This window comes from Dromiciops gliroides, chromosome 2 (assembly GCF_019393635.1).
Source record: "Dromiciops gliroides isolate mDroGli1 chromosome 2, mDroGli1.pri, whole genome shotgun sequence".
In the NCBI taxonomy this organism is placed as follows: Eukaryota; Metazoa; Chordata; class Mammalia; order Microbiotheria; family Microbiotheriidae; genus Dromiciops; species Dromiciops gliroides.
The window spans coordinates 384996239-385012262 of record NC_057862.1 but is presented as its reverse complement, the minus strand read 5'-3'; the positions used below and the strand labels follow the sequence as shown (position 1 = coordinate 385012262).

The following is a 16024-nucleotide window of genomic DNA, read 5'->3' as shown; positions in this document are numbered from 1 at the left end:
ACTATAGGAAAAAAAAAGCACTTCAACTCTCAGCCTCAGTTTTCTTATCTGTGAAATGGGGATAATGATGATGAACACAAAACCTTAAAAATCCTTATTATAAAAGTGTGAGTTGTTATTATTCCTGTTTTGAGGTATTATTCCTGTTTAGAAGGTTGGATTAGCTGACTTCTGAGATTTCTTCCTAATTTGAGATTATGAAGGGATTCCTACTTAGGGTAAAGGTTGCACTGTGACCTTCTAAGATTCCTTCTAATTCTGACCTTTTGTAACCCTATGTAAGCCAAAGTATTTTGTACCTCTTTACTGTTTTCTTTTATCCATCCATGCTTATATAATAATATGAAGACAGGGCCAGGCAGCATTTTAGGATTCTGATCTGATTGAAGCACAAGTGCCAAGCAAAAAAGAATAACATCCCTCTTTTTCATTCTCCCCTCCCCCTCTTTACAAATATCCTTCAGGTGTCAGTTCTGCAGCAGCCCAGTTTTATTACATCAATCATAAGCAGCTTTAGGCTTCCAAAAACATAGTCACAGACAGATGTTGAGCCTGTCTGGGGATTAGAAATATCCTTTTCCATTAAGTATAAATTAACTTAATCACCAGGTATGAAAGATAAGCAGCATAAACAGTATTCCCTGAAGCTTTCATTAAAATTAAAATTCTATTTAAAATTGAGCTTGTATTTTCTAGGACTGATTCTTCCCCCTACCTCCCTACCCCTTCACAGAGATTATATCTGTTGTAAATTTTTTACATTGACAGAATGGCAGAACTGAGTATATGGAGGACATTGATGTACTATGTAATTTAGCTTTGGCGGCGGGTCTTATTTTAGCAAAAGGATGGATCTGCACATTTTAAAGGAATAATTAGTCTTGGTAAGATGTGGTCTTTGACCATTTTCAGAAGCAATCAAACCATTTCCCAAATTGAAATCCTAATCAAGGAGTCATGTGAGGAAGGTGCTTACAACTCATGTTAGTTAGATCCATTCTATTGGAAGAACTTTACTGAATGGAGGGAGAAAAGGGGTAAAGGGAGTGGGAGGGAGGGAGGAATGCCAACTTCTTTCCACCTTCACTAATAAGCCCTATAGAATTCCTTTGACTTGCCCTTACATAGTGCCATGTGAGGTAGATTTATTTGAGGTGGAGTGGTAATGGAATTATGCCTTGCAATATAGCAATAAACTAAAACAGTTGATTTCTAAGAAACATTTTATAAGGAATTCCTAGTTTTGGAACTTTGTCCCTGCCTCCAAATATTCATTTTCACAGCTGGGATTTGTCCTAAGCCACAAGATGTTCTGAGGGGCCCCACAAGGCAGTCTCAGATGCATGCCTTCCTTGTCTCAGGTGGCACACTTAAACTCATATGGAGTCATAGGATGTCAACAAAGGCAGGGCCTTTGGAGGTCATCTTATCCAATCTCCTCATTTTCTAGAGGGGGAAAATGAGTTCCAGAGAGGAGATGTGATTCACCCAAGGCCATTTAGGGGATTCTAAAAGTCCATTCAATAGTGGATATTAAATGGATTGAGGAAATCTTACCTCAAAATGGTGAGTTGATAGTATTCATAATTTAATTGAATTCAATATACATTTTAAAGTACCTAATATATGCAGAACATTATATCAACTTAAATTTCCTTAGTTGAAAAGTCAATACTCTATCCCTACTCCTCAAATGGGAAAATCTTTTAAGTGGAATAATATTCCTGATCTTTGAGATAACCAAACATAGAGTCAGATCATTAGGCTTGGAAAGAACCTTAGAACACCAAAAAGAAGAATATAGAACTAAAAAAGACTATAGAACATAGAATGTAAGAACAGGAAAAAAACTTTTAATAATAACAGTTGTCATAGTCATAACAACCCATTTATATAGTGCTTTAGGATTCATACAGCATTTTATCTCATAGATTTTAGAGTTTTCATCTCATAGTGCTTTAGGGTTCATACAGAATACATTATCTCATAGAATGTAAAAGCTGGGAGAGACCTTAGCGATCCTCTAGCCCAACTCCCTCATTTTATAAATGAGAAAACTATGGACCAAGTAGAAAAAATGACTTCACAGAAGCAGAGTCTGAATTGCAAGTGACCTCAGAGATCACTTAGTCCAACCTTTACCTGAACAAAAGCTCCCTCTACAATAACCAATGAGGGATCATCTAGCCTTTGCTTGAAGATGGGAATCCAGTACTTTCTGAAGCAACCCATTCTACTTCTATATAGCTTTAGTTGTTAGGAAGTTTTTCCTCACATTAAGTTTAAATTTACTCCTTTGCAAATTCCACCCAATTGCTTTTGGTTTTGCCCTCTGAGGCCAAGTTACTCCTTCTTCTATATGACAGTCCTTCAAATACATAAAACCAGCTATTATGTCCCCTAATTTTTTTTTGCAGGGCAATTGGGGTTAAGTGACTTGCCCAGAGTCACACAGCTAGTAAGTGTTAAGTGTCTGAGGCCAGATGTGAACTCAGGTACTCCTGAATCCAGGGCCAGTGCTCTATCCACTGCGCCATCTATCTGCCCCTCCCCTAATTTTTTCCAGTTGAAACATCCCTAGTTCCTTCAACCTACTCTCATATGGAATGATCTTGAGGTCTTTTACCATATCAGTTCCCCTTCTATCATTGCTTTCCAGATTTATGGCTGTCTTTAAAACGGGATACCCAGAACTGAATATAGTAATCCAGATGTAATTTGACCAGGTCTGACTACGGCAGAACAAGCTTGGACACAATGCGTCTTTCAATGAAACCCAAGATCACATTAGTTTTTTTTTCCTACCATATTATACTATTAGAACATCTGGAGGACCTCACCATCTAAAGGGAATCCCTATTCTGTTTTGACTTTGCATTAGATATCCTCCATGACAATGACATTCTTGGTGATACATGTATCTTTCTGTTTTATACCTAGCTTGATATTTGTTGTTGCATTTTTAAGGAATCTTATATGATTTTTAGGATATGCATGGGGCCTTATTACAGAAACAAAGCTTTTCCCTAAAACAAAGAGCTATTGTTTTTTACACCAATATTCTTCTGGTCATAGTGCGTGACTGCAGAACATGGAATAGCACAGTCTCCAAACTGCAGGTCATCTAAATAGGATTGAAACAGGGGATGATGAGTGTGGAAAGACTATAATATATTATCAACAAAAAGTTGCACAGAAGTGGTCTAAAAGACATTATCAAAGAAATGTACAACCAGAAAAGAAGGTGAATTATATAGAGAGAAGGGTAAACACTAATGGGCCCATAGGTGGCTATGCAGCATGAAGTTATCTAGAAGAAGATCTCTATCTAGTTGAGTGACTGTCCTGGAGGGTTTATGGAGGTGAGGGTTAAGAATCTTACAAGATGAGAAAGCACAATTGGATTATTACAGTCTGTACTATTGAAAGGGCACCTCACATCAATGAATTAACAGATCTATTGAAGATCTATTGTTATAACACATTGACTCATGTCCATCAAAACCCCCAAATATTTTTCAGATGAACTACTAGCCACACCTTTTCATCTTGTATTTACACAGTCTTATTATTTTTATCCTACTCCAAATATAAGATTTATATATGAGTTTGCCCCTATTAAATTTTATCTCCTTAGATTTAGTCCAGTGTTCAAGCCTGCCATGATCTTTTTGGAACCTGACTGTTATCCAATGTGTTGACTATTCCTCCTAGCTTTATGTCATCTATGAATTTGATACATGTTCCTTTTATGCCTTCATCCAGGTCATTGATAGCAATGTAAAACTGCACACAGCAAAACACAGATCCCTGAAGTATTTCAGGGAAGTCTCTAGACTTTCTAAGTTGACAGCAAACTACGAGGAACTGTTCTTTGGGCCTAGATATTCAACTAGTTCTGGATCCACCTGTATTTAATCTACATCTTGACATCTCCTCCATAAGAAATGAGCAAGAGTCTGTCAGGCATATTGCCAAATCTGGATCAACTTAGGGGAGTCCGTGAGATATAATAGAAAAAAATATTGGATTTAGAATGAAAATACTTTCTACTTTGAACACAAGCTCTGCCACATATTATCTGCATGACCTTAGGCAAGTTACTTAGTCTCTCTAGGCTAAAGTGTTCAGAGAACGTGTTGGGAGTTAAACTAGATGACTCTTATTGTCCCTTACAGCTCTGATCCTATGTCTACATCATTCTTCTGATCTACCAGTCTAGAAAGCTGATCAAAAAAGGAATGAGATTATTCTGGCATGACTTGTTCTTAGAGAAGCCATTTAGGTTTTTTTTTTTGTGATTCTCATGGTGCTTCTGTCATTTGACATAACTGCTTCCTTAGTACATGATATGATATTTTTAAAAGGGTCATCTGGCTACGTTTGAAGATGCCCCTCACTTAAGTATGGCAAATTTGACCCAATTGGCAAAATGATAACGTTTTAATCCGTCTTTTCAATGGTTTTCTGGCATATTCTAATACAATATAAAAGCATTAAAATATAGGGGGGAAATAGGTACATTGCATATTGTTGACAAACGATCCTAAAATGTTTCTCCAAATATCCATCACTACCTTAACACATGCAAATATAGAATCAGAGTATATCAGAGCTAGAAGGAATCTTAGAAATCAGCTAGTCTAACCCTCATGTATTACAGATGGGGAAAATGAAGGTCCTAGAGGTTAATTAATGATCCTTTATTAAGATCCTACTGTGTGCCTGACATTGTGCTAAACCTGGAGATCCAAATACAAAAATGAAATAGTTCTTGTCCTTAAGGAGCTTAATGAATAGTACAAAGACATAGGGCTAGTGAGTGACCAGGGTGAGGCTTAAAGTCAAATGCTGTGCTTCCCAACAGTGTTTTCCCTGTTCTGTGTTCTAAAGATGACCTTCCTTAAAATGACTGGAATTACAGTTTTATTTGGGGCTATAAAGATAGTTCCTGCTTTGAAAAATGCTTATATTCCTGACATTTACATACTGCTTTAAAGGGTATTCTATCTATTATCTCATTTGTCATTTCCATTGATAGGCATTTTAGTTACTTAGCACTTGACATCTATTATCTGTTTGATTCTAATGACACCCTTGTGAGATTTATAGTTCAAGTACTGTTTTCATGAGGAAACTGAGACTCAGAAAGAAAAAGTAGATTTCCCAGGATTAAAAAGCAAGTGAATTGTATTGCTGGGACTCAGACCTAGGTCTTTTAGGTTACCATTACAATGATATTGTTATTTATTGCATATTCTGTCTTGTTTCTCCAACTAGATTGTAAGGTACTAAAGGTTGTGGGCTACATGTCAGGTCTATTTTGCAATCTTCTAGATGCCTACCACAGTACTATGTATATAGTAAGTGCTTGAGAATTACTGGTGGAAGGGAGGGGGAAATATAGATTAATTGAGGTAAACCATTACTAGAAACTATATTAAAAAGTCAAATATTTTATAAATTCACTGTGCAGCAACTGTCAAAATTGGCAATATTTCTTTGTTTGTTGTACAAAATACACCACCACATAGCTGACTAGCTCTAATCATTCTACATGGCGAACCAGGCAGCAGTGCATAGAATTTATCTAATCCATGGATGTTAAAAAGGTTTTCAGTATCCCAACTATGTAGGGCTTACTGATAATCTACATACCAAATAGGTCTACCAGGCTGTGTCCTATTCCTTCCCAGAGAAGATGACATCTCTTTAAGAGATATGGCCAACTTCCTACTAATTATAGAGATTGTAAACTTTTATTTTTCTTCTATATTGTTTTAAGAAATGTTGTCCTGGGCAGTTAGGTGGTGCAGTGGATAGAGCACCGGCCCTGGAGTCAGGAGTACCTGAGTTCAAATCTGGCCTCAGACACATAACACTTACTAGCTGTGTGACCCTGGGCAAGTCACTTAACCCCAATTGCCTCACTAAAAAAAAAAAAAAGAAATGTTGTCCTGGTTCTTACAGATGTATTTGAGAAGAGTGGAAAGAACATTGGATTTGGAGTCAAAAGACACTGGCTTTTACCCTTCTAGACTATGTGATCCTGGGCAAGACATTTAACTTTGCTGAGATTGTTTCCTCATTTGTAAATTACAAATAATAAAACTTGCACTACCTCCTTCAGAGTTGCTGTGAGGATTAAGTGAAGTAATGGCTGTGAAAACATTTTGTAAAAAGTATTGTGTGTCAACTTTTGCTATTACTATTGTATATTTTTCTCACCATAAGAAAAGATTTTCTTAATTTTGAAATGTCCAACAATGGAATAGATTTATTCAAAAGGTAGGAAGTTCTCTATGACTGGCTTTTTCTGAGAAAAGGCAGGATAATTGACTCTCAAGGGTTCTGTAGGAGAGATTCCTGCACTGAAGAAGAGACTGAAAGTCTCTAAAATCCCAGATCCCCTCCACAGGATGTGCTCTCCCCCTCCTCCAACCCCTCACAGATCTTAACTCTCTTTATGTTCAAAGAGTAGGGGGGTGGGGAGGATTTAGCCTGAAGAGGAAAAAGCTCAGGGGGACATGATAGCTGCCTTAAAGTACTAGAAAAGCTGTCATATGTGAGAGAGATTAGATTTGTTCTATTTGGCTCTTGAAGACAGAACTAGAAATAATGGGTAGAAATTGAAGAGGTACATTTTGGTTTGATATAAAGAAAAAGTTTCTAACAATTAGAGCTATCCAGAAGTGCAATGGGCTATTTCCAGAGGAAATCGGTCTCTCTTCCCTGGAGGTCTTTAAGCAGAGCTGGGTGACCAATATATGATAATAGAGACTCTTTTCCAGTTATCAGTTAGATTAGTTGACCACTGAAGTCCCTGCCAACTCTGAAATTCTGTGATTTCACTTATCATATTCTGACTTGGACTAGTATCACTTATATATTTGCCATATTGACTGGATGGATCCAAGACTTTAGAGGTCATATATTTCTGCCTCCCACCCTATGCAGGAATTTTCTCTGCAATATCACCCTTGCAAGTTATTAACCTCTGCTTGAACATGTCCCATGAAGGAGTATTCATTACTTCACAAAACTACACATTCTTTCCTTTGTTGCATATCTCTGATTGTTTGGAAGCTCCAAACTGAAATCTGTTCTCTGTAATGCTCTTTGACCCAACTGTTCCTAGTTCTACCCTCTGAGACTAAGCAGGCTATAGCTTAATACATGATAGCCCTTCAAGTACTTGAAAACAACTGTCATGGTACCCATTGTTCTTCTTTAGGAGAATTATCACTACATCTTTATACTGGATTCAAACTATATGGTTTCCAGACTCCTCACCATTCCAGTCACTCTTTTTATTGCTCTAGTTTTTTTTGCCTACATGTTCTTAAAATATGATCACTCTGGAAGCACTGAGTGCAGTGTCTGTAGTTTACTTGGAGCTAAGTACAATAGGACTATTATCACCTCTCTAACCATATAATCCTAGAATGGGAGATCTCAAAAGTGGCTAAGAGCCATAAAATGTATGAGAACAGAATGTAGGAGGCTCGAGTTGGGAAAGACTTTAGAACATATCAAATAGAAATTGAGGGCAGGAAGAAACCTTAGAGATTGGGTAATCCAATTTTCATTTTACAAATTTAGTCCTAGGAAGTGAAGCGATTTGTGTATGTTGAGTAAGTGTGAATCAAAGAATGAATTTTGAGTTTGTATGGTAGCTAGATTGTTGTACTGAATAAAAAGCAAAGTTTGATTTACATTTGGAACTTGGGTAATGCAAGTTAGTGGAAAAACTGGAACTAGAATTCTAGTTTTTTTACTCTCATCGTATTTTCTTTCCAATTTCTAGAAAACTAGTACCTAGTTTTGCTGAGTGATTGACAGTTAAATCTATGGCAGAAAAAAAGCCATAGAAGTCCAAGCCCCTTATTAGCAGTTGTGAGTTTGTTTGTTCCAGAGCCACTTGCATTTTCATGCAGATTAAGGCCAGTAAGAATGAAGAATATGGAAAAAGTTAATAAATGACTAATCATGTATAAAGGATAAGCACTTAAATGTAATTTACATAATCTTTCTTAAAAATTGGGTTTTTTAAATGTGTAGCTAATATTTTTTCCCAAGTTGATCCTGTCTGAATGCAACTCTGTTTTAGGCATTTGAATATTAGAGAAATTTGAGTATTGAGGTCAGACTTCAAACTGTAAATTAAAATTTGCAAAATATGACCATAAGTATAATCAGATAGTGCTCAGAGTCAAAGGGCTAAACTAAGCAGCAATTACCACAGTATGATAGGACTTATAGAGGTCATCTAGTTCAACCCCTTCACATCGACCCAGACAAGAAAAAATGACTTGCCCAGGGTCATACTGGGAATAAGTGGCAATACTAGAATTCAAACTCAGGCCTTCTTACTACAGATCCAGTGGTCTTTCCACAACAACATCAAAGACAAAGAGTCAAGGAAAGGAAAGCTGGTTCCAGGCTGAGAGGCATCTACTGCCGGGCATTGAAGCAGGTCAGCTGAGGTCAGTGCCAAAGCCCCAGAGAAGCCAAGTCATGTATAATCATTAATATTATATTACTTAAATTACTACTAATAATAGATACTAACATTTATATAGTTTTCAAAGGATTTCCTTTTAACTCTGTAATGTAGGTAAGTAGCATCATTATGATTGTTTTCATTTTATAGCTGAAGAAACCTAGGTTTAGAGAAGGGAAGTGACTTGATTAATTTCTATAGCTTTTTAAGGTTTATAGAACACTTTCCTCACAACATCCCTGTGAGGCAAATAGTGCAAGTATCATTCCTATTTTACAAATGAGGAAACTGAAGGAAGATTAGGGAAGTTAGGTGACTTGCCTACAATCACCCAACTAATAAGAGGCAAAGCCAAGATTTAGACTGTCATGAGTGAATTTATAATAACTGAGGAAACAAAGTCCATGCTATGTGAATTATGTGCAAGGTATACAGTTGTAGAACAAATAGAGTTTAGGGACTCTCAGCAGGCACAAGGTCCCTGAATACAGATTTTGCACAGATTTTTGTACATTAAAAAAATCCAATAAACAGGATATAGAATAGGATGTAAAATTATATAGTCTTATTTCTTATTGGAGGTTAGCTTTGAGATTTTCCAAGCTGGGAGGGGGTGAACAAGCAGGTTGAATTCCCTGAAATCAGATGATTTATAGGAAAACAAAACTGAAGTCTCAAAATGGAAGTTGTTTATAAAATGAAGTTAGTTTGATTCTCACAGTTCTCCACTTTGATCCTAAGTGGTAGTGGTAGATCCTATCATGGATCACTGTCTATAAACCAAATTAAAAGGTTTCTTATATGCTCATTATCAGCATCACAAACCAAGAGAAAAGACCAGTAGGAAGAATCCTTTCACATAGCTTTGTACAACAACTAATATAAAGTCTAAGAATAATAATGATGCATAAAAGCCCATTTACCTATGGTGGCTAATATGCCATTTTCCTGCGACTAAAAGAACAAGGAAGAAGGATTCCACCGGGGGTCACTTGATTTAGGCAACTGTGTTTTTGCTATAATAATTTGAATTTCCTGGAGGCTCATCACAACCTCTCCTGATCAATTAATATAGGAACAATAAGGTCGATTGATCATAGTAAAGGTACCTCCTTGTGAAGCCATGATAAGGTCTGAGACCATACTGTTTTGTAAGACCATTTCTGCTAAAGAATTTACTTAAATTTGGAAGGAGGAGATAGACTCACTTGTGGCCTATGTGAGTTTTCAATTTCAAGTGAGAGATTCCTATCAGCCTGTTTCAAAATATAGACCCCCTTTTCATCCCCTTTCCATGTTGTTTTATAGAGTTTTGAACTGTAACCATGTCTTTGATGTTTTAAACCACCATGCTCCCAAGTTTCTGGTAGTTGTTTCTGCCCACTAGTCCTATGGTATGATTTTTTTTTGTTTTGTTTTGTTTTTGCGGAGCAATCAGGGTTAAGTGACTTGCCCAGGGTCACACAGCTAGTAAGTGTCAAGTGTCTCAGGTCGGATTTGAACTCAGGTGCTCCTGAATCCAGGGCCAGTGCTTTATCCACTGCGCCATCTAGCTGCCCCCCAATCCTATGGTATGATTAAAGACTGATATTGGTGCAGCCAAATAGGTGATTACACAAGTCCCAAACCAATTTGAAGGAAAAGAAGTATAAGCTTTATAGCCAGAAAGAATTGTCCAGGGGCCACTAGTCTCCAAGGAACTTCTGAAGAAGGATATTTAATTGCTGCAAAGGTTTGATTATTCTTATAGTATAATTTTTTACTGAAGGTTGCTTCATTCAGTCCAAGTAGAGCCATTATTAGTAAGATTAGTCAAATAAATACATTGAAGTTTGTTCTTTCTTTTTAAAAAAAATTATTGATTTAGCATTTCCCCTAGTTACATGTAAAAAAACCCAAAATTTTTCACAGTGATATTTTAAAACTTCGTGTTCCAAATTTTCTTCCTCCCACCCTCCCCATCCCTCCCTAAGAAATCAAGCAATTCAATATAAGTTATGCATGTGCAGTCATGCAAAACATCTCCACATTAGTCAGGTTGTGAAAGAAAACAGACAAAATAACTTTAGAAAGAGGAACTAACAAAAAAATTTGTACTTTAGTCTTTATTTAGATGCCGTCAGTTCTTTCTCTGTAGACGAATTGCATTTTTCATAAGTCCTTCTGATAGCATCCTGCTTATCATTTTTTCACAGTTACTATTGCTAACTGTATTATCCTCCATCCTATTCCCTCCCCTTGATATTTATTCTATTTTCTATCTTCTTTTACCCTATCCCTCCCTCAAAAGTGTTTTGCTTTTTACTGCCCCCTCCCCTAATCTGCCCTCCCTTCCTTCACCTCTCCCCTCTTATCCCCTTCCCCTTCCATTTTCCTGCAGGGCAAGATATATTACTATACCCACTTGGGTGCATATGTTATTCCCTCTTTGAGCCAATTCTGATGAGAGTAAGGCTCACTAACTTGCCTGCTTCTTCCCCATCTTCCCTTCTACTCCATAAGCTTTTTCTTGTTTCTTTTATGTGATCTACTTTGCCCCATTCCATCTCTCTCTTTCCATTTCTTCTGGTGCATTCCTCTTACCCCTTAACTTTATTTTAAAGATGTCATTATGGGGCAGCTAGGTGACACAGTGAACAAAGCACCAGCCTTGGACCCAGGAGGCCCTGAGCCCAAATCTGGCCCCAGACATAAGCCACCCCAACCTGCCTGCCCCACGAAAAAGGATAAACAAAAAGCAAATGCTTTACAGATATTATCCCTTCATATTCAATTCACACCTATCCCCTCCATCTAAGTATATTCTTTTTAGCTGCCCTAATATTGAGAGAGTTCTTATGAGTTAGAAGTATCATCTTCCCATGTAGGAACATAAACAGTTTAGCCTTTTAACATCCTTCATGATTTCTTTTTCCTGTTTACCTTTTTATGTGTCTCTAGGGTCCTGTATCTGAAAGTCAAATTTTCTATTCAGTTCAGGTCTTTTCATCACAAATGCCTGAAAGTCTTCTTTTTCAATGAAGTCCCATTTTCCCCCTGAAAGATTATACTCAGTTTTTTAGGGTAGGTGATTCTTGGTTGTAATCCCAGTTCCTTTGCCCTCTGAAATATCATATTCCGTGCCCTCTGGTCCTTTAATGTAGAGGCTACTAGATCTTGTACTATCCTGATTGTGGCTCCACAGTTCTTGAATTGTTTCTTTCTAGCTGTTTGAAATATTTTCTTCTTGACCTGGGAGCTCTGGAATTTTGTTATGATATTCCTGGAAGTTTTTCTTTTGGGATGTCTTTCAGGAGGTGATGGGTGGTTTCTTTCCATTCCTATTTTACCTTCTGCTTCTAGAATATCAAGGAAATTTTCCCTGACAATTTCTTGGAAGATGATATATAAGCTCTTTTTTTTTTATCATGGTTTTCAGGTAGTCCAATGATTTTCAAATTATCTCTCCTGGATCTATTTTCCAGGTCAGCTGTTTTTCCAAGGAGATATTTCATATTGCCCTCTATTTTTTAATTCATTTGGATTGGCTTTATTGTATCTTGATTTATCATAAAGTCATTAGCTCCTATTTGCTCTATCCTAATTCTTAATAAAGAATTTTCTTTTATTTTTTCTTTCTTTCTTTCTTTTTTTTTTTTTTTTTGGTGAGGCAGTTGGGGTTAAGTGACTTGCCCAGGGTCACACAGCTACTAAGTGTTAAGTGTCTGAAGCCAGGTTTGAACTCAGGTCTTCCTGAATCCAGGGCCAGTACTCTATCCACTGCACCACCTAGTTGCCCCCGCAATGATTTTCTTCAGAGAGCTTCTGTACCTCCTTTTCCATTTGACCAATTTGACTTTTCAAGGTGTTGATTTTTTTTTTCATGATCATCCTGTATCACTCTCATTTCTCTTTCCATTTTTTTCCTCTGCCTCTCTTACTTCCCTCTACTTCTCTTACTTTATCTTCAAAGGCCTTTTTGAGTGCTTCCATGGCCTGAGACCAATTCATACTTTTTTTGGAAGCTTTGGATGCAGGAGCTTTGACTTTGTTATCTTCTTCTTCGGGTGTATTTTGATCTACCTTATCACCAAAGAAACTTTCAATGGTCTGCTGCTTTTTCCTGCCTGCTAATCTTGCCCGACTATTTCTTGGCTTTTAACTCCTTCTTAAAGTGGGACACTGCTTCCAGGATGCACTGTTCCAAGCTTCAGGGTGTCCCAGGTGGTATGATTTAAGGAGGGCTCGTTCTTAGCTCACCTGGCCTGTAAGTAACCATGGCCCTGCTTGCTCTTTAACCTGAAAGCAGAAATCTGATTGAAATCTGATTCTCTGTGGTCCACAAGCTTGATGTGCCTGTGCCCTCCCCCATTGAACCACTGCCACTCAAGTCTGCTTACTGTTCAGAATGTGGGCTCTCCACCTTACCTCCAGCAGAGACCCCTGCTATATCCCCTGGCCAACCGCTGGTCCCCCTCACTCATCTGTGAGCTGAGTTTCAGAAGTAGCCACTGACACTGATGTTTTAGAGGTTCTGGAGGTGCAGCCTACCTGTGGCTGGCTCTGCTCTGCATGCTGCATTCCTCTCTCAGCCCAGGACAGCAGACCTTCCCTGTCTCCCTTTTAAGAATGCTTTGGTTGGAAAAATGATCTCACTCTGTTCTTTTGTGGGTTCTGCTGCCCCAGAAATTGTCTTATGGCATTTTTGAAGATATGTGGATGGATCATGGGGAGCTCCAAAAGTTATAGCCTTTCCTCTGCCATCTTGGCTCTGCCCCCCAAGTTTATTGTTTCTAATCCCATTAAAAAGAGGTTTTAGCATAGATTAAAGGGTCACCTTTGGTAATATCAAAAAAAGCAAAGGTTAATCTACACGTCTTCAAGTCTCTTAAATCTATGCTGTTGGGGGCAGCTAGGTGGCGCAGTGGATAAAGCGCTGGCCCTGGATTCAGGAGGACCTGAGTTCAAATCTGGCCTCAGACACTTGACACTTACTAGCTGTGTGACCCTGGGCAAGTCACTTAACCCCCATTGCCCTGCAAAAAAACAAACCAAACCAACAACAACAACAACCACCACCACCAAAAAAAAAAACAAAACAAAACAAATCTATACTGTCATTAAGAGTTTGCATCTTGGTGACACAAAAATGATAACTCAGAAAGGGAGTGGCAACTATAAGCAATACAATCTTAAATTTAATGACATCAAGGGGACCATTAAATTTTGAAATAAATTGTTTGTTATAAAGTTGGGTTAGTGATATTGGTCTTGGCTTGTTCTGTTTTCCTCCCAGGGTCATAAATACTATGTGGCTAGAGCAAAGGGCATAGAATCCCCTTTCATAGGTGGTGTTCTGTGATACTCAGAGTAATAATGCTGGTTGTGGGAGAATTTTAATAGAGAGTACTATCCATCAATCAAGATCACTCTGGTGGATATCTTGATAACCCCAGCATCCATGGGGCCCAATTGCTCTAAGTTTATACAAAACATGCCCTAGTTTACTAATAGTATTAAATCTTTTCAAATCCTCCTGGTGGGAATGGAATTTGGAAAAAGCAACCATTACTAACACCAGAATTAATCAACAACCAGGAAAGCTATATTTACAAATTATGATCATTAGAATGCATAGGCATAAAGCAAATGGTATTGTAATAAGTATCTATTTCAAAAGTATCCAATATCCCAAATTTGCCAAAATTTCCCTAAAGACATGTGGATTGCTTTTAGGGTCCCTTGTTCTCTAGTCCTCCAGAGAAGAGTCAACTGGGGAAAAAAGTACAATGGGTGAAAATATTAAGATTAAACAAAAGCAGGGCAGCTAGGTGGTGCAGTGGATAAAGTGCCGGCCCTGGATTCAGGAGGACCTGAGTTCAAAATCTGGCCTCAGACACTTGACACTTACTAGCTGTGTTACCCTGGGCAAATCCCTTAACCCTCTTTGCCCTGCAAAAAAAAACCCCAAAATAAAAAACCCCCAAACCAAAAAACAAAACAAAACAAAAAAGATTAAACAAAAGCAAAAACATTTTTGGATACATTGTTCTCATGTAAAACAGTAAGGAGCAGGTTTTATGTGGAATAGTATATTCAAGAGTCTTTTTCTTGATTCTTGATTACAGTTGGGGTGATTAGCAGTGCTTGGAATGGGCCTTCCCAGGAAGGTTGAGTTCCACTGGTCTGTTGACCTTCTTGATGTAGACCTTATCTCCAAGATGAAAATCATGGAAAAAAAATACAAAGACCCAGTCTGTACTTCAGCTCTATGTTGTAAAGTTCCTTCAGTCTGTTTTGTAGTTCCTGGATAGAAGAAGCAACAGAAGTATCTCCTCTAAGTAATGATGTATATACTGGGGAGAAAAGCTATGCCTTTATAGGAGGATGACCAAAAAGCATTTCTAAAGGAGAAAGATGATATTCTCCCCTTGGTCTGTTTCACAGATGAAACAAAGCAAGGGGGAGAGTACTTCAGGCTGTTTAAGGTGGGTTTCAGTGCACAGTTTGCAAATCATGGTCTTAAATTCTTTGTTCATACATTCAACCTGACCAGAACTCTGAGGGGGTGATAAAGGTTATAAAATCTAGGATTCACCCCCAAACAAGTAACAATTTGGAAAAGAATATCAATGAAGTGAGACCCTCTATCTGAGTCAAGAAGGATCATAAGGGCACAATTTCTTTGAGAAAAATTTTAAGCACAAAACTCACCGTGGCTTTACAAAACCAGGAAATGCTTCAACCCAACAAGTGAGCTGATCAACAACAACTGTGGTGGCCAGACTTAGGCACACATGTGAAATCAATTTGCAAGTGCTTAAAAGAAGTATACTAGGGGGCAGCTGCCAAAAGTGACAATGATGGCACAAAATGCCTGACAAGTAGGACAGAAGGTACAAATTACACATAGAAACAGGGGTAGTAATACCAGGGCAACCCCATACCCTTCTAATCATATCAACAATTCCTTGTGTGCCAAAATGGCTCCTCTTGTGGACAGACACACATACCTGGTGATCTCAACTCCAAGGGAGGAGTGGTTTGCCTTTCAGTCACCCTGCTTAGCTCAGAAACACTGTTTCCATTTTGCAACTTCAGAGTCATTGTAAGTTAGAGAGAGGTCAGCATCATCAGAAGAAAGATGAAACACATGTATGAGTCCTTCAAGGGAAGCAAGTTTTGTAGTAGTGTCAGCACAATTGTTACCTCTTGAAACAGGTTCAGTACCATTAGTGTGGGCAGGACAGTGGACAATAGCTAGAGCATTGGGAAGCCAGAACCATGAGGATAGAAGTTCACCAATGTATTGTGTGTTCTCAATGACTTTACCAAAAGGAGCCCATTAATCTATCTGCAACCAGAGCATCCCAATGGCATGGTGATCTCCAAAGGCATAACAGAGAATGGTATAGATGGTCGCACTTTGTCTAGCAGCCAGAAGGCAAGCTAATGTAAGCACATTAATTTGTCAGCTTGGGTGCTGAGGTTACATGGCAGAGAGGCCACAGCATTGTGTCCAAATGCGATCTCATTAAAGAG

The 16024-nt window shown here is 38.1% G+C and overlaps 1 protein-coding gene across 3 annotated transcripts in view; it reads left to right on the top strand.

The window, feature by feature from the left end:
• TTLL11 (tubulin tyrosine ligase like 11) overlaps positions 1-16024 on the top strand; it is a 266874-nt gene that overhangs the window by 133191 nt on the left and 117659 nt on the right. Inside the window, exon 7 of one of the 3 annotated variants that reach the window (XM_043982076.1) lies at positions 8379-8486. The exons of the other annotated variants lie outside the window; for them this stretch is intronic. Coding sequence (XP_043838011.1) covers positions 8379-8486 — 108 coding nt within the window. The remainder of the gene's footprint in view (positions 1-8378; positions 8487-16024) is intronic. 3 annotated transcript variants of the gene reach the window in all.